This window comes from Bos grunniens, chromosome 23, assembly GCF_055505025.1.
Source record: "Bos grunniens cultivar Pamir isolate PY7600 chromosome 23, Bosgru_T2T1.0, whole genome shotgun sequence".
Classification (NCBI taxonomy): domain Eukaryota; kingdom Metazoa; phylum Chordata; class Mammalia; order Artiodactyla; family Bovidae; genus Bos; species Bos grunniens.
Genome location: NC_141187.1, coordinates 34818290 through 34843920, shown reverse-complemented (window position 1 = coordinate 34843920; position 25631 = coordinate 34818290). Strand labels below are relative to the sequence as shown.

Here is a 25631-nt window from a genome sequence, read left to right as displayed (position 1 = left end):
TGCAAGGAGATCCAACCAGTCCATCCTAAAGGAGATCAATCCTGGGTGTTCATTGGAAGGACTGATGCTGAAACTCCAATACTTTGGCCACCTGATGCAAAGAGCTGACTCATTTGAAAAGACCCTGATGCTGGGAGAGATTGAGGGCAGGAGGAGAAGGGGACAACAGAGGATGAGATGGTTGGATGGCATCACTGACTCAATGGACATGAGTTTGAGTAAACTCCAGGAGTTGGTGATGGACAGGGAGGCCTGGCGTGGCACAGTCCATGGGGTCACACTGAGTTGGACCCGACTGAGCAACTGACCTGAAGTCAGACCAGTGCTTAGAATTAATTTAGTGTAGAATGGAAACTTAATCCACCTGTTAAGATAATACATTAGTCTGTTGGATATTAGATTTTTTTTTCTGTATGCCAGGTTTTTACATATTTTCCATATATGCAGTAGGATACAATTTATATAATTTCTTAATACAGGTTAGCATGGTTAAATATCCTATATGAAGATCTGCTTCTAACTTAGTAAATTTTAACCGTCTCCTCTTGCTGGTTGCTGTTATGTTTAGGCATTAAGAAAAATATAACTCCTCAGGTAAAGAACAGTCATGTTTAAACACTGGCCCGATCATTTAGTAAAGCGTAACACTTTGTTTAGCAGCCCAATGAAGGTACGCATCCTTCTAAATGAAGAGACGCAGTACGAGAGCATGCCTTTACTGAAATGCAGCATCATCAGCTTGGTCTTCACTCAGAATAACGGAATATGAGTAAGGCGTTTCTGGTCCCCTAAAAATAAACTTTAATAAAAACAATTCTTCAAACAGGTTGAGCAGCCAATAGTTGTTAACCGAAAAGCAAGTGGTGTTTCTGTGCTTTGTGCTGAGCCATAGGGAACCATGCGGCTAGTATACCTCTTTCAGAAAGATGAGATGGTCCTGGGAGTGAGCCAGAGGTCCCATCTAGGTGTGAGCCTGGTTATGCTGTTCTCCTATATACACATTCACTATATCCTCACAGTTGTAATTCTACTGGTTTTTCCTTTGATTTCGAATTCAACTTAACTCTTCAGCTGAAACCCTGTGTCCTTTGACCAGTCTCTTTACTGCCCCAAGAGAAGCTAAGAGAAGGGCTCTGGTCATTTTAATTTTTTCCTGGTTTTAGAATCATTTCATTAGTGTCAGAAGAAAAGAGGTTCTACCCTGATAGAGAATCAACTAGTTACAGTTTACGGATAACAGTGCCCGCAGATTTTTAGTGAAGCTGAAATCCTGTGGTCCGTTCCTTCCCCCTAAACGTGCCACCGTCCAGGCCTGGCAGATGAGACCTGCCCACTGAGACCAGCCCCGGAAGTAGGGAGGCCAAGCCTGCCTCACTCCTTTTGGTCCCACACAGTCACCTTCAGCTCAAGACAGGTCTCTCTCCTTCCTGTTCTGGTTCTGTTGGTGAGGCCTGTGGCAGCCTCGCGCTGCCTGAGGCTTCCTGAGATGACTTCAGATACGCAGATCACTAGGTGCATCGGCTGTTGGAACAATCATTTCTCCAAAAGCATCTGAGGGCACAGTCAGGTGATGTTTTACTCTTTATATTTGCCCTTCACTGTATGAAACACTGAAAATACAATAGTCCTCCTAAGAAAGGACCACATCATTCACAACGTGATTTTGGAGTTGTGAGGTTATGCCTCACCCCCCATATTGTCTCCTCGTTCTCTCCTCATGCTTTTTTCCTGTTTATTGTGCTTTCTGTTTCACTTTGATTGGAATGGGTCACCAGTTTTAAGAGGACATTTTTAGCAAGAATTGTGCTATAGGCATCAGAAAGACACAGGTGCTCAAGTGGAAGAGGAAACGGGTTTTGCAGCAGGTCTGAGCACAGGAAGCCAGTTAGGAATTAAGTTCAGGTGCACAGGAAACACGTTTTGCAAAGGGACATGGCTAACCAGAGCATCCACTGTTCCACGTGCTTCGGGTGCTGTCACCACTTCTGTGGCCTGTTGGCAGCCAGACTGTGTGTGTCTCCACCCCAGGAGCCCCCACCTGTCGTAGGGCTACCAGGGCTCCCCTGGATACACCACTTTGTCCCCCAGAACGCTCACCCGGAAGATGACTCAGCATGAGAGAGGAAAATGGAGTGAAACCTTTAATCTTGGCCGAGCCTATAGATATGAAGCACCCCAGAGAGTCGGGCTCCCAGAGAACTCCTTCCAGCAGCAATGATGACTTGATTCTGTAGGAGACACAAAACAGGATTCATTCCAACCTGTGTCATGTTCCTGCTGTAGTCCAGGCATCATGTTATGCTCTGAGCTAGAAAAAGCAAGCTAGACATTGGCCAGACAAGGGCTTGAGCTTAAATGCCTTTTTCCCTGGGTTTAAATACCCTCTCTCAGCTCTGTAGGTTCAGAAAACCATAGCTGAGGAAGTTCTCGCTAATTCCTTCTCAGGTACACAAGAGAAAAGGACATCTGTGTGTGTCTGTTCAGCATGCTAGCTTGGTGCAGTGTAGACAGCATATCTGGAGTAATCTGGCTTTGTCAGTGTGTTCACACCACCTCTGCCCCTGCTGCTTTCAAAGTTGCCTTCAAAGCTTATACAAGTTTTTAAACATTTTTGGAAGTGGATTTTAGTTTTGAAACTACCAAGAGTATTTCTGGACCATGGCTGATAGGTGAGGTGTGGCTGATCAGACTGACTGACGGGTACAGCAGGGTGTGACCAAACCTGTGAAGTTTTTCACTGACTTAATTTTGAAACCTCCCAATGGAATCCAGATGTGTCAGGTACTATGCATAACCCTTTGCGTGTATCTTTTTAAATACCACAGTGTCAATTAAGAGGGGAAGAACAAAGCTGTAAACTCTTACTTGTGGAATTGCTCATTTACTGGATACATCTGTAGTTTGGCCACAAGCTGCCTCCTGTTTTCCTGGTTAAACCATCTTCATTCCTAAAATCAAATCTTCCCCTGCTCTTGCCCTCTCTCTGCCCAGTCAGCCTCCTCTGATTTCCGGATCCACTCAGGCCCCAGGGGCGCTGCAAGGCCTTCCCCGACTCCCCCAGCCAATTTCCACTGATCTCTGACTGCCTTGGGATTTGGGTCATCATAAATGGGCCTGGATGGGCTCATGGGCATGTTTCATTTTTCCACTTAGATTCTAAGCACCTGGGGGGCAGGGGGCATGTCTCAGGTTTCTTTGTCTACAACACTGTTCCACCAGGGCTGGCAGGCTGGCTGAAGGCAGCCCCACAGGAGGTTCCAGAGACCTGGTGGCAATACCACAGAAGTAAGCGGTCCTCCTAATTCTAGTTGGTTACTTAATGCTCACACAGAGAAAGGAAGAGAGGAGTCTTCAAAATCGTAACTTTTACTCATGTCTTGGTGAGAGGCCATCCACTCATCATTCTCAGGTTGTGTCCATTTTTAAAACATAACCTTTGATTTATCTTCACACTCAAAAGAGTTCTTCAGGGCCCCCAGCCTCAGGTATGTGTTGGGAAAGTGGAGTAATTTTAATATCGACTCATGAACTGTAATTAGGGAGATGAATTTGCAGTGTTAAACAGAAAGGAATCAAATTATCTACACGACCCCCTTCAGTTGGTATAAACAATGGTTCATTATTTGTATACAGTTCATGGGTTCTTAGTAACGTCTGATTCTTGGAAAGTGAATAAAATTTAAAATGCAAACCAAATTTATGATATTCTTATGATCATGTCTTTTGAGAAGCCCCCCATAAGCTTATAATCCATCTCTCTTTTTGTTGTGGTTAAGCTTGCCTATAAATGAGTTAAAGGGCTACTTGCACTGTTGGCCAGTAGAGGGCAGTTTCACCACAGTGCCTTCAAGTCCAAGCCACAGCGCCTACCAAGCCCTGTAGACCTGGTTCTGTACTCAAAAATCTGACGGCTTCCCTAGCCTTTCATAGCACAGTTCACACTTCCAGTTAGCATGTATTACTATACTTGCTTGCCATTTAACTTCCCACATGTTAAATAAAATAAATCTTAGTTTTCCTCAAGAGCAGACACTTGGTCTCTTTCTCTCTCGTAGCCTAGCACAGATCTGTACAATGTCATGTCCTTAAATAAATGAGTGAAATCAGTGGTTTAGCTGTATGTTTTCAGATAAAATCCTTTAAATGTGTCATGGCTATTAAAATTCAAAGTGTGCATATCCTTTGACCTAGTTGTCTTCCAGAAATCTAGCCAGCAGAGATATTTGCACAATTATTCTAAAGTCATACAAAAAGAAACAAATACATAACAAATATATTGTTAGTATGTATTTGGTTCATTCCTAAAGAACCAAAATATATTGACAGTGCTTAGCCATTATGGCAAGGGTTGGCAGACTTTTTAACAGTGAAGGACCAGGATAATTTAGGCTTTGTGGGACATCAGTCAGCTGCAGTTGTGGTGGAGTATCAGAGGTAACTGCAGTCCATGGGGTTACAAAGAGTCGGACACGACTGAGCAACTGAACAAGCAGCAGAGGAAGAGAAAAGAATGAACGTGGCTATCTATATTCCAGTAAAGCTTGTTAGAGACACTGCAGTTTGAATTCTTATAAATATCTTGTGTCACAAAATATTCTCATTTTTTCCAGTCATTTAAACATGTCAATCATTTTTAGTTTGTAGATTACACAAAAACAGGCAGCCAGCTAGAGTTGGCCAACAGGCTGTAATTTGCCAACCCCTATTGGAGAGGATGAAATTGGAGGGGTAGGAAGGAGAATCTTTCACCAAAAAATTATGGGATTGTGTGTTTTCTTTTTTGTGAGTCCCTGTTTTTCAAATGAAATCTAAAATACATGCAAAATGAGAGCACTCTCAAATCCCAACCTTAGAACAAACTCATAAACACCAAAGCTGTACAGTCTTGGCACTTACCTTTTCCTTCGACCTCACAGTGATCACAGAGCTCCCAAACCTTGAGCCTGCCTGTGAAACACACGGTCTGTTAATGGCCTTTGAAAACATACCATATGATTTTATCAACTTGGGAAAGGGCATTTTTTTTCTTTTAGAAGATACTTACTTCAGGAGAAATTAGTACATATTGGGCCTGAAAGAGAGTGATAAGAAAGGGAGACAGTGTTATTGCTGTTCACGGATTTTTTCTTTAACCGGTTTTAATTATACTCATTCAAATTTCTACATCTTAGAGAAGCCCTTTGTCACCAGAAATTCTTACAGGAATTTAGCTCAGAAAAATAGATGTATAAATATGTTTATGTGAATATTTATCTTACTATAACAGCAAAAATTTGAAATAGACTAAGTGACTAACAGTAGTCACTTAAATGGTTTATCTACAGATAAACTGCTAGGTATCTGGTAGATATATTGTGTAAGAATATAGAAAGCATAGAAGACTTATTACATTGATAGGTAGAACAAGATAAAGTTATAAAATTGTATACAAAATCATGTACAATAGGATCATATCCATTAATATATACACACAGACACGGTGTAACGGTTTAAGGGTGTGCTTCAGAATCAGCTCTTGGTTCAAGTCCCTGTTCTACCGTTTCCTAGCAGTGTGACCTGTAACAACTTCCTTCTCTGATCTTCAGTTTCTTTATAATGAACAAAATGCCAAGTTAATAACTTTGATGTGAATTAGATTTTATATGTTTATATAAAGCGCTAGGCATAGTGCTAGGCACTTCTTCAGTCCTGCCCAATTCTTTGACTGTAGCCTGCCAGTCCATAGGATTCTCCAGGCAAGAATACTGGAGTGGGTTGCCATGATCCAGGGATCAAACCCACATCTCATGCATTGGCAGGCAAATTCTTTACCACTAGTGCCACCTGGGAAGCCCAGGCACAGAGAGTAAATTCACAATGCTGCTACTAAGTCGCTTCAGTCGAGTCCAACTCTGTGTGACCCCATAGACGGCAGCCCACCAGGCTTCCCCATCCCTGGGATTCTCCAGGCAAGAACACTGGAGTGGGTTGTCATTTCCTTCTCCAATGCGTGAAAATGAAGTCGCTTAGTCATTTCCGACTCTTAGCGACCCCATGGACTGCAGCCTACCAGGCTCCTCCATCCATGGAATTTTCCAGGCAAGAGTACTGGAGTGGGTTGCCATTGTACATAAATGGTAGTAATTAAGTTCACAGAAAAAAATACTAGCAGGACACACATCAAAAGGTTACTACACATCTCTGCAGAGTGGAATTCTAGGTAGATTTTCATTTTCTTAGTACTGCATTTTCTAATAGTTTTACAATAAACTTTCCTTTTTCCAATTTGAAAATTAAATTTTAAGTTTAAAATAACAGCCAAGTGTTTTAGATCCAGGGAACTTAAGCAATGAAAGATGAAATAAAAAGAGCTGGAGTCTTCATGAAACTCCAGTGGCTATAGCCTGTTTTTTGCTGTGGGCTCCTAACCAAGAACCAGTAAGACACCACATCCAGCTGAACTTCAGCTCTGGGGGCAAACACTGCAGAACTGCAGGAAAGCAGGCGGCTTTCAAGCCAGCGACTGTGTTCTGACCTTAGGTATGGGTCAGGTTACCTGAGTCCAAGTAGAAAGTAAGTGTTCTAGAGTGGACATAATTTACCAAAGCATCAGCAAGTAGCCGTCCTTTCCCAGTTTGGTGTGGAAGTGTGTACAACACTTACCTTTTCTTCTGGACATGGAGTTACCCATGATTTGCATTTGCCTGTCACGTCACCCACGGTGATCTGTTTGCCATTAAACACATAAACACGGCCATCCTCTTCCCCCATCAGTCCCGCAGTTGCGTCTGTGATCCTCAGCGGGGCTGCTACGATGATTTCATCTGTGAACAATGAAAACCAGCAGAAGGAAGTGTCTTATTCCTTGCTGTCATCCTTTCCATTGTTCCACTGCTGGATCCTCACCCAGCCTCCCACTAATAATAATGCATCCTTCACTGGTCTACCCTGATTTCTTTCCAACGCAGTCAGAGGCTTTTGTTTTCTGTTTCATCATTCCTTGATGTGGGTAGCTCTCATGTCACCATGTTCAAGAAATACAACTCACTCTTGTACATCCGGCTCTGGTCTTGATTCATGAGGCTAGAACAGGGGTGATCCTATGAGGGGGACCCATCTTCTTGGCCAGAGCCACTGTTCCTTTCCTACCTAAGCCATCATTATCCAAGTCACTCAAGTGCAGAACGCCACCAAATCGGGAGAAGCGGCGGTTTCCACTGAAGGTGCTGAGCAGAGAAGGCTGTGAGTCAGGTGTCAGTTCATACATCCGAGTGCTCCCACCTTGGTGCAGGGTCATGGTCAGGAATGATACCTTAGACACGACATCTGAAATAAACCACGAAACAGTAGCTACCACCATCACAAGAACGAAGCGAGGACACAGACTTGCAGTGACACAGGAGAGACTATGTCAGATTTGTGAATGCCAAGACTTTACATATGATCATTGCAAAAGGTGTGGAAAACACCCAAAAAGAGTATAAAGAAGAAAATGTATATAATGCATATATTTGTTTCTGGAGAGTGATATATATGTACATATACACACACACACATTTTAATGGGGTTTTTTGCAGATTACAAAATTCCTTTTACAAAGTTTTGGTTTTGTAATTAATACTAAGATAAATGATATTTATGAATTACTATGATCCCTCCCCCTTTATTAAAATAAAATTTCATTTTCTGAGAGCAGATTTTTTAGAAGGGACCCATCTAGCATTGGATTTGGGGAATGAATATTAGTTTTAAGGCTCTTGCCATTTTGCCAAACCTCTTACTAGAGAAAGCACATCAGTTTACATTTCACCAGCAGTGTGTGATTTCCCAGTCTCACCACCTTGCCATTGAGTATTCTTTTTCATACCATAAATACTTTGTAGCTTTTAATGAGTACCGTAAAAGCTCCACTGAATATTTAAACGGCTGTGCGTCATGGCCACAGTCGGACCCAGAGATCCTGCCGAGCCAGAGGCTGTGGGGAGAGTGAGGAGGATAGGCCTAACCCTAATTATTCGTTTACTCGAACTCACCCTGCAAGTGGGTCAGATTTTTCACATTTCACTCAATCTGTCCATAGAGCTGTGATTCCCCAACTCTACACGGAAACATTTCAGTGAACTCATGGGTATACTCAATTGTCTTTAATCTTTGCTGGTGAGACAGTGACATCTGTCTGATGCCACATGGCCCACCTGCTGGGGAAGGTCACAGTTTCCACACTAGATCCCTTCCCTACAGTCCTTTCAATGATGTCATATCTTTGCAAAATTGGAGTTTTATCATAACGGGTTGTTATGATAAAATGCAGGCACCACTGGAAAAGCAGTGCAGGTCAAAAGGATGATCCGATTCCAGGGTTTGGGAAGCGGCACAGTGCCCCAGAGGAGCTGTTAGGACAGAAACACACAGCACGCAACCTGTTCAGTCACTCGGGGCCCTGTGCTGAGAGGCCCTGTGTGTGGCTTTAGGCTTGTTCAGTTCAGTTCAGTCGCTCGGTCGTGTCAGACTCTTTGCGACCCCATGACTGACCTGCAATTCTGGATAATTTACTAGGTTTTTATTTTCCCTGGGCCCCTCAAATTACATGGGCAAAATACAAGTAAAAAGAGGAACATCTGAACAAGGTTGGTGGGTTATATCTATGTTGATAACATGCTTGTGACACTGGTTGTGGTTTGCAAGATGCCATTGGGGAAAGCTGGATAAAATGTAACGTGACCTATTATTTCTTACAGCTGCAGGTGAATTTATATGACTATCTCAAAAAGCATCATTTATATATCACATATATCATGATATATATAATTAACCTTTCTGTTTTACATTTTATACAGTATTTTATAATAGAGAAAATTACTAAGGCAGTAAAGGGGCCAAAACTAAGAAAATTTGGGATGCTCTAATTCACAGCACTCTGACACCAACAGTGGTGAGACAAAATTAGTAATGTGTGTTGCAGGAGTTTAACTAGACTCTGTAGCAAAAAAAAAAAAAAAAATTGCAGAGTTAGGACACAGCTTTATAACAAGTTGCTGACTTAACTCGTGAATTGAAAAATTTAACCATTCCTTTGCCCAATTCACTTATGCTTATTATTCAAGTACATTGTATGAAACAAAAATATTTCTGAAAAATAATTTGACAGTATGTATTAAGAGCCTTAAGACTGGGCCATCCGACAGTAAATGTTGGCATGTACATATGCAAAAAAAAAAGTGATACAGGTATACTTAATATGAGAACATGCTCAAGATATAATATTAGGTGTGAAAATATATTTCCTTATATTTTCACAAATTTCTACAATAAGCATAATCCACTTTTATACTCTTGGAGAGAATCATTTTTTGCTTGTTTTGTTTCTAACTTTCCCATAAAGTAAACAAAATACTGTTTTATTAACAATAAACTCTCAGAGTGGACCTGTTCCCGGTGAACTGGTTTATAAAATTTGCTGTGTCTCCAAGCTCAGTGGGATAGGAGTTTTAAAAACACACCAAGTTACTTTCATGTGTGATTTTCAACAAATCTCTGAATGTGGATACTGTAAGCTGTATTTTGCATTCAGGGAGTTTAAAAGCAACTTCCCCCAAGGTAACCCAGGTTGCTATTAATGAGAAAAACAAATATTCAAACTCAGGTCCATCTGCCTCCAGAGCTCATAACTTTCCCTCAGTATGACATGGTCAAGGAGTGACACAGCTATTCATGAAAAAGTGAAGTTTCATGGCGGGTGACCTACCTTGAGTCGGGGCCCCCACCAGCAGCACTTGGGTCCGGGTCCCGTTCACCATCACGTGGCCACTAGACAGGGAGGTACCCAGTTTCCCCATTGCCTGTGAAATGCAGTAAGTCACTACAGTACAGCTGAGAAACTTTCTCTGTGGTGTCCACTTCGCTGGGGAGGGAGGGGGCCACCATACCTTGTCTCCGGAAATGGTAAACCAGCTTTGACAGATTGGCGGGAAATAGCCGTACACCCGTCCAGGGCTCTGTTTCTCATCACGAGTGCGGAACAAGTGGCCCTGACTGGAAGCAAGCACACTGGGCTTGGGTGCTGGGACACAGGATACCGCCCTGGGCAGGTGCTCAGGTCCAAGGAAAGATGACCCACATCTTCCCCACTCACGGCGCCCCCTCCACCCCATGCTACTGGTCCTTGTCATCGCTGTAGGGGAGCTTTCAGAATGAACCCCAATATCAAGGCTCTCCAGGTTAAGAGGTTCACATTCTACTTTCCAAATGACAAAATGGGGGGGGTACCTCCTGTTATGGGCTGGATTGTGTTCCCCAAAATTCATATGTTCAAATCCTAACCGCCAGTACCTCAGAATGTGATAGCATTTGGAGACAGGGTCTTTAAAGAGGTAATTAATTATGCTAAAATGAGGTCATCGTGGTGGGGCCCAGATCCAATATGACTAGTGTCCTCATAAGAAGAGGGAGAGACACCAGGGATCAATGCACAGAAAAGAGGCTGCATGAGACGCAGGGAGAAGGTTGTAAGTGACAGAGAGGCACCCTGGAAGATAGCAACCCCCTCACACCTTGATCTCAGATCTCTAATCTCCGAAACTGTGAGATCATCGATTCCTGCTGCTTAAGCCATCCAGACCACCCTAGCAAAATAACAGAGCTCTCTCGCTCAAACTTCTAAAAAGGAACATTTGCAACTTGACCCAGTCTTTGCTTTTCCTTGAAGGGTAGGACTTTCAGAGCCACTTCCTGTGAACCCCACATTCAGTGGGCTCCCCGGGCTTCAGGCACCCGGCTCCTGTGTCACTGGTCCCTGCACCCCACATCAGGTCTCACCTACTGGTGTCCTTCCAGGTCGGGCTTCCAGCCAGGAGCAAAGTCCTGTTGTTGACATTGACACCGTGAAGGGAGTACCCCAACCAAGCAAAGTCCTCCTCGCCTTTCACCATCCAGTTGGCAGCCTCCACATTCAGCTTTTCTGCACAAGACAAGCAGTGCCTTCTACTTTACGTGGAAAGACTACAGGAATGGGAAGAGTGGCCCTTTGTGCAGGATAATGAGAAATGGGTTCAGTGGGCTGTTTTTGCCACAACTCTTATGTGCCCCCCACACCTGTCCCCAGCGCCCCAACATCAGAAATGGGACACGTCATACGAAAAATACATTTCTAGAGCTAGCCTCTGTGGAATGGAGGGTGCTGTTTAAAAAGAGGACCTGTTGGGAATTTTTTTGGCAGTCCAGTGGTTAGGATGCTGTGTTCTCACCGCCGAGGATCTGGGTTCAATCCCTGGCTGAGGATTCCACAAACTGCGTGCACCCCACCCCACCAAAAAAGGCCTGTTGGACAGCTGGAGCATCACTGGGATGCTTGAGTGATACTTTTGAAGAATGCTTTTCATCCTTCCATTGAGACACTATGAGGGTAACTACTGCCCACCCCCCTCCCCCTGCTTTGGATCCAGGTCGACACACTGGATCCTTCTGTATAGTCAGTAACTCTGTCCACATCACTTGCTGGAACATCTGGAAGAGTGTTAGAGATTTCAGGTGAAACCACACACAACAAGGAAAATAGGACCAAAATCCATATGCAAGAGAAGGCACCACAGACTAGAGCAGTGGGGATCTCCACCCACCCCACCCCAACCCTAGCAAGCACTACCTCGGTTGCTGTAACTGGAGCCAGAGTAAAATGCAGCCACAATTCCCTTCTGTTTCCCTCCACCTGGAGCAAAAGGGGAGCCAATCACCAGGTCCGGTTCACTATCTCCATTCACATCTGCCGCCAGGAGGGTCCAGCCCAAGTTACAGTAGGTATCCTGAAGAGAAAACGGGAGCCCAACCACTTTTAATTCAGCCTTGAGGCAATTAGGATATGGTGAGCTCTTGTTTTCTGTACCTGGTGAAGGTGGTCAACATACCTGGCAAGAGATGGTGACGTTGGGGGAAGAAGATAGTTGTCCTTGTTTGGAACCGAAGTAGACATACACTGCACCCTAGAAAAGGACAAACCACAGTGTGATCGTGAGACCTGGGAATCTTAAATAAGAGCAAGACAAAGATGACTGAGGATGAAAGAAATCACTGTCAGAGCCCTGTAGGGTCAGGAGCTCAGTTACTGACTGAAGTCAGTGTCCAGTCCATTGCATCAGTCTCTTCCATCAGATTATTAAGAGTCAGTCCCCAAAGCAGAAACCGTCATTTTCATCATGGTCTCCCCCACATCTTGCTCTGGGTCTGCCATCCATAATTGTTCACCATATTTGCAGAATGAGCTACTCAACTGCCCATGACCCTATCAAAGCCCAGCTCAGCTTCTGGCTCTTCCACGAAGCTCCACCACCACCACAACCCAGCCCATTACTTCTCTCAACACCAGTACATCTTGTCAGTATCACTCACTTGCCTTGGGACACAGGCCGTGCTGTTACGGTGTGATGAACCTGTTCCCATCTTACAACTTGCCTCTCTCCATCCCTCCTCCTTCTAGAATCATTTCCTTTCCATGGTGAGCTGAGGACTGAGTACACAGTGATGGATAAGACTAATCTCTACCCTCCCCAAAAGCTGGCCAAGGGGCAACTGTGACACTGCAGTGTGAGGAGCTACAAAGGGGCAGCGAGCACAGGACAATAGAGTCCCCTGAACCAAGGTTTAGATCACACTTCCTCCAGGAAGTGATGCGTTACCTGCTACAGGGGGGAAAAATGGAAAAGGGGTTTTCCAGGTAGAAGGAACTAGATGAGCATGAGTCCTAACATGAGGGCGCCTGATGGGTCTGGATGACAAATTGTTCCCACGACTCAAGAGTTGACGAGACAGGGGAAGAGGTGAACCCGGTGGGAGAGGGTGACGAAGGGCTTTTGACTCCACAGCCACTCACGGTGCTCGGCTACGGTGAGGACTCAGGGGAGGAGAGCCCTGTGGGCCAGGACCCAGGATCTCTGCTCTCAGGGAGAAAAAGAGGGAATGTGCTGGATTCCATGCCTGAGAGGAAGGATCCAGGGACTCACCTCCCTGCCCCATGACAGGAAGCTGTGGATTAGCTGGAATTTCTGCCTCCCTTCACCATCTCTCAGCATCCCCGGGGGAGGAATGGAGGGAAGGAGAATGCAGGACCTGGTGGAATTGGAAAATCCCACCTGTGAAGCCAAACTGAGGCCAGGGAGGCAGGAACAGGATCTGCCAGGTAACCTGAGGTCACAGCAAGGGCCTGAATGGAGGGCCGGGATCATCTCCCCTCAAACACTGCCTGGCACCCCTTCTGCCTGCTTCTCTCCGGAGGCTCCATGGGCACCAGCCTCCACTCCCACTATCCTCCCCTCCCCACCAGCCTCCTTACTGTGTATGTGAGCTTCTCGGAGCCCACCGAGGGGGCTCCCACCGCCAGGTCAGGCACGCCATCCATGTTAAAGTCTAGCACAGCCACAGCCGAGCCAAATCGACCTGAGGGCTGAAGAGACACCAGTTACTCCCCCTGGGCCGAGCCACAACCTTCTGAAGAGCACACCTCACTCCCTGGGGACCCCATCGAGCACCCAGGACCGAGGAACAAGACTGTAGCCTGCTCGTAACACATCCATGACCCTCCAGATGGCTAGCTCACCCTAAAGATGTTTCTGGCACATCTGTCTGCCTCAAGGAGAAGAAAAGGTGCCGGAGAGAAGACTGTAGGTCCAAAAGATACACAAATGTAAAGAACAGACTGTTGGACTCTGTGGAAGAAGGCGAGGGTAGGATGATTTGAGAGAATAGCATTGAAACATGTATATTAACATATGTGAAATAGATCGCCAGTCCAGGTTTGATGCATGAGGCAGGGTGCTCAGGGCTGGTGCACTGGGATGACCCTGAGAGATGATGGGGAACACATTTACACCCATGGCTGATTCATGTGAATGTATAGCAAAACCACCACAATATTATAAAGTAATTAGCCTCCAATTAAAATTAAAAAAAAAAAAGAGTATAGGTCCTTAAAAGTTCTAGGTTTTCAGAAAATGGTCTTGTGTATCCTTATTAAGGACTAGACTCCTCTTGGAAAGTACCCAAAATGATAATCACTTAACAGCAACTAATGTCTGTCTAATATTCAAGATGTTCTAGAGCTGTACTGACTGGTGCAGTATTCACTAGATAAATGTGGCTGTAATATTTAAATTACTTTAGTCAATTTTTCAGTTTCACTGGCCACATTCAAATGTTCAGAAATCAAAACACTTAGTAGCTCCTATACTGAACAGCACAGCTTTAAAGCATCTCCATCATTACCGAAGGGTCTATTGATTCTGCTGTAGACACTGTTCAAGCATTTTACATGGAATATTAGCCTCTAATTTCATGTTTTACAGATGGAAAATTCAGCCCATTCAGGTACCATTTTCTTCCAAGGTGGGTTTTCTAGATCTTCTATCTCCTGCTGTCTGGAATCAGCCTAGACATAAAGGTAACTGATGAGGTTCTCCTATCCTTTCACAGCTTATCTAGCAATGAAGAGTCTTGCACAAATGATGCTTGCTACATCACACACACACCCCAGAACCCACATCTCTTATTTGTTGGTTAATCTCTCTCTTATTTGTTGGTTAATCTCAGATGTGCAATGGCATCTGAGAACACAGCCTCTTTCTACCAGGAAGGGGGAGGTGTGGTGGGTACTTAATAAACGAGAAAGGATTGCCTGGAGATAGAAGCAAGCTGGGGCAGGTTGGGGACCCATAAGAAGGGGCCCCTGCCAGCTGAAAATAGGTTCATTTCATCAACACCAGCTCTACTAGCAAGCCCTCCTGCAGGGTAACTCATTCCAAGAAAAAGCATAGCATTCTAAAATAGGCAGATGCTTGATGGAATTCCAGCTGAGCTATTTCAAGTTCTAAAAGACGATGCTATTAAATTTTTTACTGCACTCAATATGCTAGCAAATTTGGAAAACTCAGTGCAGGCCACAGGACTGGAAAAGGTCAGTTTTCATTCCAATCCCAAAGAAAGGCAATGCCAAAGAATGTTCAAAATACCACACAGTTGCACTCATCTCACACACTAGCAAAGTAATGCTCAAATTCTCCAAGTGAGGCTTCAATAGTACATGAACCGTGAACTTCTAGATGTTCAATCTGGGTTTAGCAAAGGCAGAGGAACCAGAGATCAATTGCCAACATCCACTGGATCATAGAAAAAGCAAGACAGTTCCAGAAAAACATTTACTTCTGCTTTATTGATTATGCCAAAGCCTTTGACTGTGTGGATCACAACAAATTGGAAAATTCTTAAAGAAATAGGAATACCAGACCACCTTACTTGCCTCCTGAGAAATCCGTATGCAAGTCAAAAAGCAACATTTAGGACTCAACATGGAACAATGGACAGGTTCCAAATTGGGAAAGGAGTACATCAAGGCTGTATATTGTCACCCTGATTATTTAACTTATATGCAGAGTACATCATGCGAAATGCCAGGCTGGATGAAGCACAATCTGGAATCAAGACTGCCAGGAGGAATATTAATAACTTCAGATATGCAGACGACACCACCCTTATGGCAGAAAGCGAAGAACTGAAGAGCCTCTTGATGAAAGTGAAAGAGAAGAATGAAAAAGTTGGCTTAAAACTCAACATTCAAAAAACAAAGATCATGGCATCTGGTCCCTTCACTTCCTGGCAAATAGATGGGGAAAAAAATGGAAACAATGACAGACTATTTTCTTGGTCTCCAAAACTACTGCAGATGGTGACTGCAGCCATGAAATTAAAAGACTCTTGCTCCTTGGAAGAAAAGCTACGACCAACCTAGACAGCATATTAAAAAGCAGAAACATTACTTTGCTGACAAAGGTCCATTTAGTCAAAGCTATGGTTTTTCCAGTAGTCATGTATGGATGTGAGAGCTGGACCATAATGAAAGCTGAGCTCCAAAAACTGATGCTTTTGAAGTGTGGTGTTGTGGAAGATGCTTGAGAGTCCCTTGAACTGCAAGGTGATCAAACCAGTCAATCCTAAAGGAAATCAACCCTGAATATTCATTGGAAGGACTGATGCTGAAATTGAAACTCCAATACTTTGGCCACCTGATGCAAAAAACAGACTCATTGGGGAAGGCCCTGATGCTGGGAAAGATTGAAGGCAGGAGGAGAAGGGGACAACAGAGGATGAGATTGGTTGGATGGCATCACCAACTCAATGGTCATGAGTTGAAGCAAGCTCTAGGAGTTGGTGATGGACAGGGAGGCCTGGTGTGCTGTAGTCCATTGGGTCACAAAGAGTCAGATACAACTGAGCAACTGAACTGAATTTGAGATATCTATCTTAATCTTCCATTTTATAGATAAGGACCAGAAAGGTTAACTGCAGACCAAGAATGATGGCTACAAGATTCCCATCTTGTAATTCCCATCTCGCATGCCATATGTGGCATCTTCCCCATTACTTAAGGACACTGGGAGACAAAGGCATGGAGTTACCTCCTTCCTCACTCCAAGGATCTTGGATGGAGTTTCCCATCCACAGGAAGCAGCTGCTTCTCTTACTCCTTGTCTACAGGAGCCCAAAGGATTATACTTTACACCACAGTCTGACAGGGGAATGGCTTGGTGAAGAAGAAAGAAGTAACAGGAATGGGTTAATTTATTTTGGACCTTTTTCATGTGGTGTCAGAAGGGCCCAGAAAATGCTGTCCCTGTCCCTCTGGGACTGTGTGATCACGTATTCTGCCATCAACTTAGTAACACCTCTTGGACTCAGGGGCTCCTTCCATCAGAGCTTAAAGTAAAAGTGAAGTCGCTCAGTCCTGTCCAACTCTTTGCAACCCCATAGACTGTAGCCTGCCAGGCTCTTCCATGCATGGGATTTTCCAGGCAAGAATACTGGAGTGGCTCGCTGTTTCCTTCTCCAGGGGATCTTCTCAACCCAGGGATTGAACCTGGGTCTCCTATACTGCAGGCAGACTCTTTACCATCTGAGCCACCAGGGAAGACCTATCAGAGCTTAAACTAGATTATAAACCACTGGACTTTTCATTATTTAAAGTATGTTCAGGAGCACCATCCTATTTTTTCACACCATTAACTCCACAATGAAAGGTTTAGTGGGGTGTCTGGGACAAGTAAAAGTCTGACCCCCAACTCCCCTGATGCTTGACATTTGGAGTCTGCAGTGCCACCAAAGACCCCACACTCATCTGTGGTGGGTAACAGGGCTCAATCAGCCCCTCCTTACTTATCCCTCACGTAAGGACGAATACCAATCATGTCCAGGAGGAAAACTCTCCAGGTCTCTAGTGCTTTCAAGAGGAACTCATGCTGCCTTCATGTGGAACATCTATCTGTACAGTCACTGTGGGATTTTTCTGGTAATGAATAACCACTTAACACAAAGGAATAAAATCTGACCAAAGTCTAGAGTTTAGTTAATAGTAATTGACCAGTGTTGGTCTCCTAATTTGGACAAGAATGCCATAATTATGTAAGATGTTAACACAGGGAAAACTGGGTCGAGGGTACATGGGGACTCTCTGGACTGTCTCTACAACTTTTCTGTGAATTTAAAATTCTTCCAAGAGGACTTCCCTGGTGGTCCAGTGGTTAAGAATCCACCTGCCAATACAGGAGACATGGGTTCAATTTCTGCTCCAAGAAGATTCCACATGCTGTGAAGCAACATGTTGCTTAGTTGAGAAGATCCCTTGGAGAAGGAAACAGCAACACGTGTAACCCACCTGCTACAACTACTGCAGCTCGTGCCCCCTAGAGCCTGTCTCTCCAACAAGAGATGCACACATGTGTCTGCCTCTTTGCAATCGCATGGATTATAGCCCATGAGACTCCTCTGTCTATGGAATTTTCCAGGTAAGAATACTGGAGTGGGTTGCCATTTCTTCCTTCAGGGGATCTTCCCAACCCAAGGATTGAACCCACGTCTCCTGCAATGGCAGGCAGATTCTTTACCACTGAGCTACCTGGGAAGCTCCACAATGAGAAGTCCACACACCTCACCTAGAGAGTAGACACCTCTCACTGCAACTAGAGGAAGCCCATCCACAGCAATGAAGCTCCAGCACAACCAAAAATAAATGTTTTTAAAATTTTTTAAATAAAATTCTTACAAGATAAAAAAACAATTTATATTAAAAAAAAACACCCCAACAAAACAAAACAAGGTTTTGTATTATCATATTATCAAGACATCACATCCTGATTGGTTATTCAAAGGCACTCGATAGTATGGGTGTTTAGGAAGGTGTCGGACAAACCATTAAAAGATAGAGAGACAATGAGATCAATGAAGTGAACATGCTTTTCAAAATAAAAGTCACTACACAGATGCAGGCCCCTGGCTGTTTGTTACTATCATTGTTCTCGCCATTGGACATTTATCCTGGAGAGTGTGCCGGGAAAGGCTGGCAGTGGCTTATCAACTTTGAAAGGGAAAATGTGAGATGCGGCCTCACCTGGAAACCCTCCAGGATCCCGTGGGCCTCCTTGTCCAGGTCCAGGTCGACAGGGGGCAAGCCCAGGTCATTGCCATAGATGAGGTACACGCGCCCCACGTGAATGCGGCCTGGGTGGCTGTAGCCAGGGGCACCCACCACCAGGTCACCGTATCCATCCTGGTTGAGATCAGCTGAAGTCATTGCCCTGTAAGAAGAAGAGAGAACCCACGGCAGTGCTACTGAGAGCTCTGGGCAGAACTGTCTCCTGTTCCTTTCTAGATTTTAGAATTTAACTTCCTCTCATTGGTTTTTCCATCCAAAAATATTCAGAGGTTATATTCACTTCTGAGGTTATATTGTTTGTGGGATTCAGTCTTGTTCTCCGGAGGAAAAAAACAAAAGACGAAATTGGACAAATCAAGGCCTCGGAGCATTTCTGGACCATAGAACCTGAACACACAAAAAACACCCTCACAAAGCTTCTTGTTCTACATGCAAAACCCAGAGCAGACAAAGCACAATTCCAGGCTCCACCTGAGAACAGAGAGGAAACTCACCTCGAGCCAGTGACACAGATCGTTTTACAATTGGCTCGATGCAGCTCAGTTTGTCAGCTGATCAAAGACAAGCTTGTGGTAAGTAGACCATTTTATTTCTACCACAGCTACACAGAGTGCCTTATATTGGAAAAAATTAAAGAGACTTAGTGGATGTTTCTAAATAAGAGTCTATGACCTGCTGGTTAAAGAGAGGGACAAACTGAGTCAATTGTTCAAATGTCTCATTTGGGGCTGGAATGACCAAGTCATGTATTTATTTTGGCTCTGATGGCCACATAAAGAATAAATAGCAGGGACTGCTCTGGTGGTTCAGTGTTTAGGACTCCACCTGCCAATGCAGGGGACATGAGTTCGATCCCTGGTCCCAGAAGATTCCATGTGCTGCAGGCAACTAAGCCAGTGCACCACAACTAAGCCTGCGTGCTGCAACCACTGAAGCTCCCGTGCCTAGAGCCCCTGCTCTGCAACAAGAGAAGCCAGTGTGATGAGAAGCCCACACGCCACAACAAAGAGCAGCCCCACTTGCCGCAACTAGAGAAAGCCTATGAAGACCGAGTGCAGCCAAAAATAATTTTTTTAAAAACAAGAAACAGCAGAACCGAGGAAAAAGAGAAGAGCAGTTTCTAACGGGTGTGACGCCTGTTGGATGGGGTCAGACACACACCATGGAGACACTGCTGGTCTGTATTCTCAAGGTGGGACCCTGGCCAGTAATGGCCCCCGAGAAGGAGCTCTGTGCTGCACCCCTGTCCATGTGGCAAACAGCCCAGCAGAAGGCCCTCATTTGGATTTTCAGGAAGGCGGCCAAGAAGAACCATTCATTATTCACAAATGAACAGCCAGTTAAGATAGCACTCACCCCCCATTCCTTGGGCTGGAGCTGAATACATTAGCAGCCTGAAGAGGAAGGGCTGTTGGTTTATTGTTCCAAGGAAATTGCAATGTTATTTGTATTTTAAAAGTGTGATTTTTAAAAATACATTTTATAAAAACCTCCAAAAAAAACAGTCACTTTTACATCCTTGGGCTGTTTGGTTGTGAAACAGAGTCCCCCTAAAAGAAAGCTCCCTTATCAAGTTTATGATTAATCTCTCTATCCAAACCTTTATTCCCTTTCTTGTGCCCTCTGACCTCAATCCTGTGCTAACTGAACACTAATCAACCAGAGTAAGATGACTAAAACTACTATTGTCCATAACACTGTTAATGTACTGTAATTGATGTTGTAGATGTCATCATTAACGTACAAACACAGCTTGTTTCTTCAGGGCAGGATAAGCTAACAGATCCCCAAACCATGGACCACCTGGCCAGAGAATTGCAAACCAGAAACATCCTAACCCCTGAAATTATGATTAAGAAATGTCACAGGCTGTTGATCCCAGCTTCCTTGGTCTTCCCCTTTAAAACACTCTAACTCAGAGACCAAATTGGAGTGGACCTGAGGCTTATCCCCATCGCCCTTGCTTGGTGCCCTGCAATACACGCTGTGCTTTCCTTCACCACCACCTGCTGTCAGTACACTGACTTTGCTATGCAGCAGGTGATGGAAACCTAAGTTGAGTTTGGTAACAGTTGTTCTTTAAAAATCAGAGGAATCCCTAAAATTCTCTTTATTATTGTGGTGTCCCAGGCTTTTGCCTTATGAAGTTATAATAGTCCTGTCAGTATAATAGCCACCCACTTTTATCCTAATGTCATTAGATGCCCAAAAACGTGTAATAATCTATCTCCAAAAAACACTGAAGTTTTAAAAATATTCTATAATGTAATAGTTTATTGCTGTGGTTATTTAATAAAGTCAAACTTCCTTATATTTAAACATGTTTTTTGGTCAGAATGATAATCATCAAAAAGTCTACAAATAATAAATGCTGGAGAGGGTGTGGAGAAAAGGGAACCCTCTTACACTGTTGATGGGAATGTAAATTGATACAGCCACTATGGAAGACAGTATGGAGATTCCTTAAAAAACTAGGAATAAAACCACCATATGACCCAGTAATCCCACTCCTAGGCATATATCCTGAGGAAACCAAAACTGAAAAAACATGTACCCCAATGTTCATTGCAGCACTATGTAATAGCTAGAACATGGAAGCAACCTAGATGTCCATAGACAGATGAATGGATAAAGAAGTTGTGGTACATATGCACAATAGAATATTACCCAGCCATAAAAAGGAATGCATTTGAGTCAGTTTTAATGAAATGGATGAACCTATTATACATTAGATAGGATGAGCCTATTATACAGAGTAAGTCAGAAAGAGAAAGATAAATATCGTATACTGACACATACATACAGACTCTAGAAAGATGGCACCAAAGAATTTTTTGCAGGGCAGCAATGGAGAAACAGACATAGAAAACAGACCTATGGACACGGGGAGAGGGGAGGAAAGGGTGAGATGTATGGAGAGAGTAACATGGAAACTTACATTACCATATGTAAAATAGATAGCCAATGGGAATTTCCTGTATGTCTCAGGGAACTCAAACAGAGGCTTTGTATCAACCTAGAGGGGTGGGATGCGGAGGGAGATGGGAGGGAGGTTCAAGAAGGAGGGGACATATGTATACCTAAGGCTGATTCATGTAGAGGTTTGACAGAAAACAATAAAATTCTGTAAAGCAATTACCCTCAATTAAAAAATAAATAATTTTTTTTTAATCAAGGTTTAACAAAAAAACATTTTTGAGCAATTTTAAGGAGACAGTTTTATCATTACCATAAATTAAGCAATAAATTCATGTTTTTGTTGATAAACTGATTGGAAAATGAAGTGTTAACAGGCACCATGTTAAATACTTGCGAGTGACTGCTTGAAATTAATAGTGATGAAAACGTTCAGGAATTAGATACACTCATACCTACCAACCAAGCCTTGTGTAGGGAAATGACAAGTAGTAAGATGCTGAGGGGCTAGAAACATGTGTCAGTGGCTGAGAGCTGCCAATAAACATCTCCCGTATACTCCTCTCCAAAGACTTGTACATGAAGGATAAGGAATCCTGAAATTAAATGATTACAGACAGAAAAAGACATAGCATAATCAACAAAGCTACCACTTCATGTCAAAGGCATTAGACTTTAAGAAATAAGTTTGAGGTTTTTTTAACATCTATTTATTTATTTGGCTGCACTGGGTCCCAGTTGGGGCACGCAGGATCTTCAGTCTTCATTGCAGCATGTGGGTCCTTTAGTTGCATCATCTGAACTCTTAGTTGTGGTATGTGGGACCCAGCCCCCTGACTAGGGATCAAGCCCAGGCCCCTGGGAGCACAGAGTCCCAGCCACTGGACCACCAGGGAAGTCCTAAGAAACAAGTTTTCACAAGTGCTGAAAAATAACTTATTGACTCCTATCAACATGTAAGGAGACTTAAGACTGGAAATTAGGAGAGTGAAATCATACCCACAATATATGCTCAGGGATGGGAGTTCTAGCCTAAAGGTCAGGACCATCACGAGAAGAAAGAGTCAGTTGAGATTAACCTGAACCAACCAAGTTAGGATAGTCTATTAATGTGCAGGATGTAACCAAACAAAATAATTGTTAAAAAATTAAAATTTTTAGAAGGTAAGTCCACTCAAATCTAGAACTATAAATATATTTGTGTATATATATATCCTTTTCTCCCCACAAACAAATGAACTGGAATGCCACCACGATGCCAGAAACCCTCCCAACCATATTCAGATTGAGAGGCTGCTAGATTTGCTTTGAGTCCCAAGAAGCTGGGAAGGCATGAGGGGCTGGAAGCTGTGTGCAAGAGAAATGGGGGGACAGCAAGGCCCCCAGCTTAGGGTGCCGAATTGTTCTTAGTGTGGTTACTGCAGACACACACAGACAAGAGTGGGCCCAAGCAAACTGGCCAGGCACTAGATCCATCCAAGCTCAGGGAACACAACTCAAAATCCACCCCAGGTGACATAAGATCAAATGAGAACTGTCGGCTGCCCCAGAGCAGGTTCAGCTCAGAGCCGTGGGGAGCCCTGGACGCCCAGGCTCCAGAGAAGCACAGCTTAGAAGAGCCCTGCAGGAAGGGACTCAGCCTTCTGTTTTTCCAGTCTAACCTCTCTGGCAGGTCGCCCCCGGATTGCTCACCTGAGGCCCACTTTTGGCTGCCTCTTTCATTCAGAAATAGCCATACCAGGCATCACGCCAGGCCTTGGGAATGTAAACTCCTTCTCTTACACAACTTTTCCTTTCGTGAAGGAGACAGATACAAATAATTGCAGCATGCGTGATGTGTGTTTGGACAGAGCTTCCTGGTCTACGTCTCGGTACATCATTTGCAGAACTCATTGCAAAATGAAAATGCAGAGCTGCTTGTTCAAAAGTTATTAAGAATTTGACCCTCCTCCACTGCTGGTGAGAATGAAAATTGATACAACCACTATGGAGATGAGTATGCAGTTTCCTCAGAAAACTAAAAATGGGATTTATTATATGATCCAGTAATCCCACTCCTGGGCAAATATCCAGAGAAAACCATGAATTCAGAAAAATACATGCACACCAATGTTCATTGCAGCGCTATTTACAATAGCCAAGATATGGAAGTAACCTAAATGTCCATCAACAGAAGAATGAACAGAGAAGATGTGGTGTGTGTGTGTATATCTATTTACACACACACACACACACACACACACACACACACACCAGAATACTACTCAGCCATAAAAAAGAACAATATAATGTTATTTGCAGCCAGATGGATGGACCTAGAGATTATCATACAAAGTGAAATAAATCAGACAGAGAAAAACAAATATCATATCATAAGCGGAATCTTCAAAAAATGATACAGGGAACTTATTTACAAAACAGAGACTAACAGACTTTGAAAACAAACTTACGGTTACCAGAGGGGAAACAGTGTGGGAGAGAAAATTAAGAGTTTGGAATCAACCCATACCCACTGCTATGTATAAAATAGATCATCAACAAGGACCTACTCTAGAGCACAGGGAACTCAATACTCTGTAACAATCTACACAGGAAAAGAATTTGAAAAAGTAGGGCTATATATGTACATGTATAACTAAATCACTTAGCCATACACCTGAAAGGAGCACAGCATTGTAAGTCAACTACACTTCAGTATAAAATAAAATTTAAATTTAAAAAAGGTAAGAATGTTAAGGCAATAACAGCAGAGCATTAAACCAAATATGGGGAGGGACTCCCCTGGTAGTCCAGTAGCTAAGACTCCGTGATCCCAATGTAGGGGCATCAGTTCAACCCCTGGTCAGGGAACTAGATCCCACATGCTGCAATTAAGATCGAGTGCAGCCAAATAAACAAATATTTTAAAACTTTAAAATGAGTAAATAAAGCAAGTAGGCGGCCCTTCTAAGCACGACGAAGGGGACCTTCTACATGACTGCACAGGCGGCGCACCGTGAAGCGGGCTCTATGGGGCCCTCACCCAGGTCACAAAATCGTTTAAACCCTTCTCTACAATCTGATGCCGATTCCCCTTCCCGACTCTCGCAAGTACTTTGATTCCTTGTCTTGTGTTCCGGGCAAATAAGACTGCTCAAATTTCCAAACATCCTGAAACTTTCCTAACCCATTACCAGAAATACATGCTCAGTGACGAAAAACTATTAGTTGGCTACTATTTAAGGCCTAACTCAGATTCCAGCTTCTGCATGAAACCTTCTCTGATGACAGTTACATAATATTTTTTTAATCTGAGAGGCTGTGTCTCTCCTCCCACCAACCATGGTATAGTTGCATCTTACTCAGAAATGGTTAATTTTGTATTTATCACCCCATTAGACTAAAATTTTCTAAACATCAGAGACTATTTCCCTTTCATCTTCTATCACCCCAGCAGAATGGCTGACACTTAAGATGATCTCATGGAGGAACTGGATAGGCAGTGGCATTCCCTTGGTGTGGGGCTTTGCACTATGAGCCTGCAATACTGCTGACACATTTTGCACCAAGGACAGAGCAGGAGTGACCCAAGGGCCACCTTGAGCTCCACTGGGCTTTCCAAAGGCCACTGAGGTTCAGACCTTCGACATAGGATGTCTCCAGAACAAACCAGACTTGAAGACCAAGGATACTTGTGAGCCTGGCTCATGCCCAGATGACTTTCACTGAACGATTAAACAGCCAGTGATCCTACAAAATGCAGTATCACAGGAAGCAGAATGTACCTCTCCATTAAAAGCAGAAAATTCTTACCATGGTCCAGGAATCCACACTAAAGAACACTCCTCTTTTGGTATAGTTTATATGCTTTCCAATATTTTTAGTTAGGGCTGCAGTCACATTTTTATGAAAACCATTTTTCTGTACTTTTGAGCTGTTAGAAAGAGAGAGGAATGAAATAGTTAAGACTGAGGAAATAGCAACTCACCCTTATTCAGGGTGAATTGAAGATGTAATCAAGTTAACCCCAGGTTAAAATGTCATAAAATTTTAACATCTGCAAGTTGAAGAAACAGCAACACAAAAAGCAAAATTTTAGAAAAACTTCTATAGGATATTCCACAACACCTTTTAATAAACCCATTTCCAAGGTTGAAAAAGCCAGTCCTTACAAAAATATTTTCTGTAGCCTCAAAGTTCTATAAGTGTATGAGTTTGAATTCTTTCCAGATTACTAAAAAAAAAAATCAGAAGTTAAATCAACATTTCATATTAATGGCCCAGAAATGGT

General features: G+C 43.5%; 1 protein-coding gene across 4 annotated transcripts in view; it reads right to left on the bottom strand.

Moving 5' to 3' along the window:
• Window positions 1–2123: 2123 nt before the first annotated feature.
• The window catches only part of GPLD1 (glycosylphosphatidylinositol specific phospholipase D1), a 59870-nt gene continuing 36362 nt past the window's right edge, over window positions 2124–25631 (bottom strand). For all 4 annotated transcript variants that reach the window (XM_086370032.1, XM_086370029.1, XM_086370030.1 and 1 more), the window contains 14 exons: window positions 25154–25274; window positions 21821–21957; window positions 18401–18587; window positions 13301–13411; window positions 11880–11954; window positions 11621–11777; window positions 10795–10936; window positions 9906–10011; window positions 9725–9818; window positions 7129–7305; window positions 6643–6803; window positions 5045–5071; window positions 4897–4947; window positions 2124–2228 (listed from right to left, as the gene is read on the bottom strand). In XM_086370032.1, coding sequence (XP_086226158.1) covers window positions 2142–2228; window positions 4897–4947; window positions 5045–5071; window positions 6643–6803; window positions 7129–7305; window positions 9725–9818; window positions 9906–10011; window positions 10795–10936; window positions 11621–11777; window positions 11880–11954; window positions 13301–13411; window positions 18401–18587; window positions 21821–21957; window positions 25154–25274 — 1633 coding nt within the window. In that variant the 3' untranslated portion in view covers window positions 2124–2141. The remainder of the gene's footprint in view (window positions 2229–4896; window positions 4948–5044; window positions 5072–6642; window positions 6804–7128; window positions 7306–9724; window positions 9819–9905; window positions 10012–10794; window positions 10937–11620; window positions 11778–11879; window positions 11955–13300; window positions 13412–18400; window positions 18588–21820; window positions 21958–25153; window positions 25275–25631) is intronic.